At 37.1% G+C, this 2,623-nt stretch overlaps 1 protein-coding gene across 1 annotated transcript; it reads right to left on the reverse strand.

Annotated features, from left to right (window-relative positions):
• Positions 1-1,362: 1,362 nt before the first annotated feature.
• LOC125916342 (olfactory receptor 4A15-like) lies at positions 1,363-2,325 on the reverse strand. The gene has a single exon (XM_049622499.1). It carries the CDS (start codon positions 2,314-2,316, stop codon positions 1,363-1,365), a length of 954 nt encoding a protein of 317 aa, XP_049478456.1. The 5' UTR covers positions 2,317-2,325.
• Between the last annotated feature and the right edge of the window lie 298 nt (positions 2,326-2,623).

A 2,623-nucleotide genomic window follows, 5' to 3' on the forward strand; every position in this document is an offset into this window, starting at 1 on the left:
TCCCACCTCGCACCATACCTGAACATTTATATCCTATATAGGTTAGAGATATAAATGTAAGAAGCAAAACTTTAAATTTTTTTGAAAGTTATATTCATCAAATCAGGACAGGGAAGGACTTTGAGAAGCATATGCACAGAACATTCATCCTGAGTCCGGTTTCTGCACCTCTGCACCACAGCAGAGGTGGTGAGACCTTGATCCCAACTTAGTTCATGCCAGGACCCCAGTGTCATCTCCTACAGTTCTGATAAATTTTTACTATTTAATCCACTGTGTTGAATTTCTTTCTGAAGAAAAGATCTAGATTAATTTTTATTTACTTCATTGAATAATAAATGAACCTTCATGGCTGGCATTTATTCAATACATATAAAAGAAATGGGAGCGTTAATATTGCTAAGTACACTAACCGGATCGAATTACAAACTGAAAGAAGGATGAGGGCAAAAAAATACCAATATCGTATCCAATCTGTGTTGTGAGTTGACTTCTCAACAAGGTAATGCATAATGCCAGAACCTTAAAAAATGGTCTTTGTATTACAGTAATAGACCTCCAAAACTTCTACAGAGCAATTGTAAACAGAGAAGACACCTTTGATTTACCACTTAAGTCAAGAACACAAAGTCTACAGAGAATCAGAAAGTCATTCATATGTAAACAAAACAATCTAGTCCCAAAATGTTTTACATTTATTGCCAATTTTTTAAAAAGGTACCCAGAGAGTATAATTTAATGTAGGCAGCATTTGAGGCTCTATCGTAATATGAGTCGAGTCACTTATACATATATTGTAACTACTGGAAGAAGCCATTTGATCTAGATGTACAGAATGGGTTGAACAATTTAATTTTTCTGTCAGAAACTTAATTAGAATATACAAAATCAACCATATGCTACCACCACAGTATAAACCTAACAAAGTTCACTACTTATGGGTCTATCCTCAGCTGTGAACATGTGCTGTGAAATTAATTAATTTGACCAGGATATTTATTTTTGCTGTTAGGTGAAGCAGTTAGGTTTTATTTTTTAACAAGGTGAATTTTTAATTTTAAATTTTCTACTAGATAATATTTTTACATACCATGGAGGTGCCATACCCCACAAACAAGAACTTGAAATAAAACCAAAAATTGTTTCCCACTAAAGAATCTTAACACAGTTTGATTACATATATCAGGGATTAAATTGACACAATTCTCTTGCTCTCTAAGGGATATAACATACCCCATTTAGATAAAGATTAATTTATAGAACTGTTTCAGAATAAATAGGCTAAATAATGCAAAGGAGATGATTTTTAAAATGTAATCACTGATAGTGAAAGGAGTCCTTGATTCTGTGAAAGAATGAGTATCATGTTCTGCACGAGCAGTACAACCTTCCTCCAGCAAAGGTCAGATTTTTACTCCAAAGCTTCCTCATGGCATTTTTTATTTCTTTATTTCTCAGGGTATAGATTAAAGGGTTCAGCATGGGGGTTATGAATGTTAAAACCACAGTCATGAATTTATCAATAGGAAAGGTAGAATTAGCCCTTGCATACAGGAAGATACAGGGAACAAAGAATAAAATGACCACAGTTATATGGGATGCACAGGTATAGAAGGCTTTGCGTTTCTCTTCCAAACCATGAGTCTTAAGAGAGCGTAATATGACTGCATAGGAAACTAGGAGAATGAAGAAGATGACAGTGCAAATGGCTCCTCCATTAGCTATCATAGAAATCCCAATGAGGGAGGTATTGGTGCAAGCAAGTTTCAATAAGGGATACATATCACACAAGAAGTTGTCAATGACATTGGGGCCACAGAAAGGGAGCTGATAAATAAAGAAGAATTGAACCAACGAGTGCAGAAAGCCTCCAGTCCAGGCCACCAGCAGCATAAGAACACATACCCTCCTATTCATGATGATTAGATAATGAAGTGGTTTACATATGGCTACATATCGGTCATAGGCCATCACCACCAGAAGAATGACTTCAGCACCAGCAAATAAGTGATCCAGAAAGACTTGAGTCATGCAAGCCTGGAAGGAAATAGTCTTCTTCTCATAGAGCAAGTCTACAATCATCTTGGGAGCAATGACAGTAGAATAGATAGCATCTATAAATGATAAATAAGCCAGGAAAAAGTACATGGGAGAACCCAGTGACGGACTGGCCATGATGGTCACCATGATAAGCAGATTGCCCACTATTGTCACAATATAGATGAGTAAGAATGGGACAAAGAGAACTTTTTGCCCCTCAGAGTCCTGTGTGAGCCCCAGGAGGACAAACTCTGTCACATTGTTTCTATTTTCCATACGTTCTTCTGAAGGCATTGAACTCAGGCCTCAGAGGCTGCAAACAAAATGGCCAAAATGAATTTGAGAGGATCACAAGCTATATGTCAACAAACTAAGTGTTGACATAACATTGTTGACTCAACAATGTTTGCCCCAAAGGGTCTCACACAGGGTGACTTTCTAGAAAATGAGAGTTTAGAATCTCCACCCACAAGTTCCTTGCATCAACTACAATGAGGAGACCAGTTTTCTACCTGGGAGGTACATGTGAGTGGGCATATCTGTGACATGATCTACCAAACAAGGAAGAAGCTTTCTCTAGAAA

The sequence above is a fragment of the Panthera uncia genome, chromosome D1 (assembly GCF_023721935.1).
Source record: "Panthera uncia isolate 11264 chromosome D1, Puncia_PCG_1.0, whole genome shotgun sequence".
NCBI classification, from domain to species: domain Eukaryota; kingdom Metazoa; phylum Chordata; class Mammalia; order Carnivora; family Felidae; genus Panthera; species Panthera uncia.

Excerpts from the sequence above, each read along its gene's own strand:
- LOC125916342 (XM_049622499.1), bottom strand. The coding sequence starts at position 2,316 with ATGGAAAATAGAAACAATGTGACAGAGTTTGTCCTCCTGGGGCTCACA.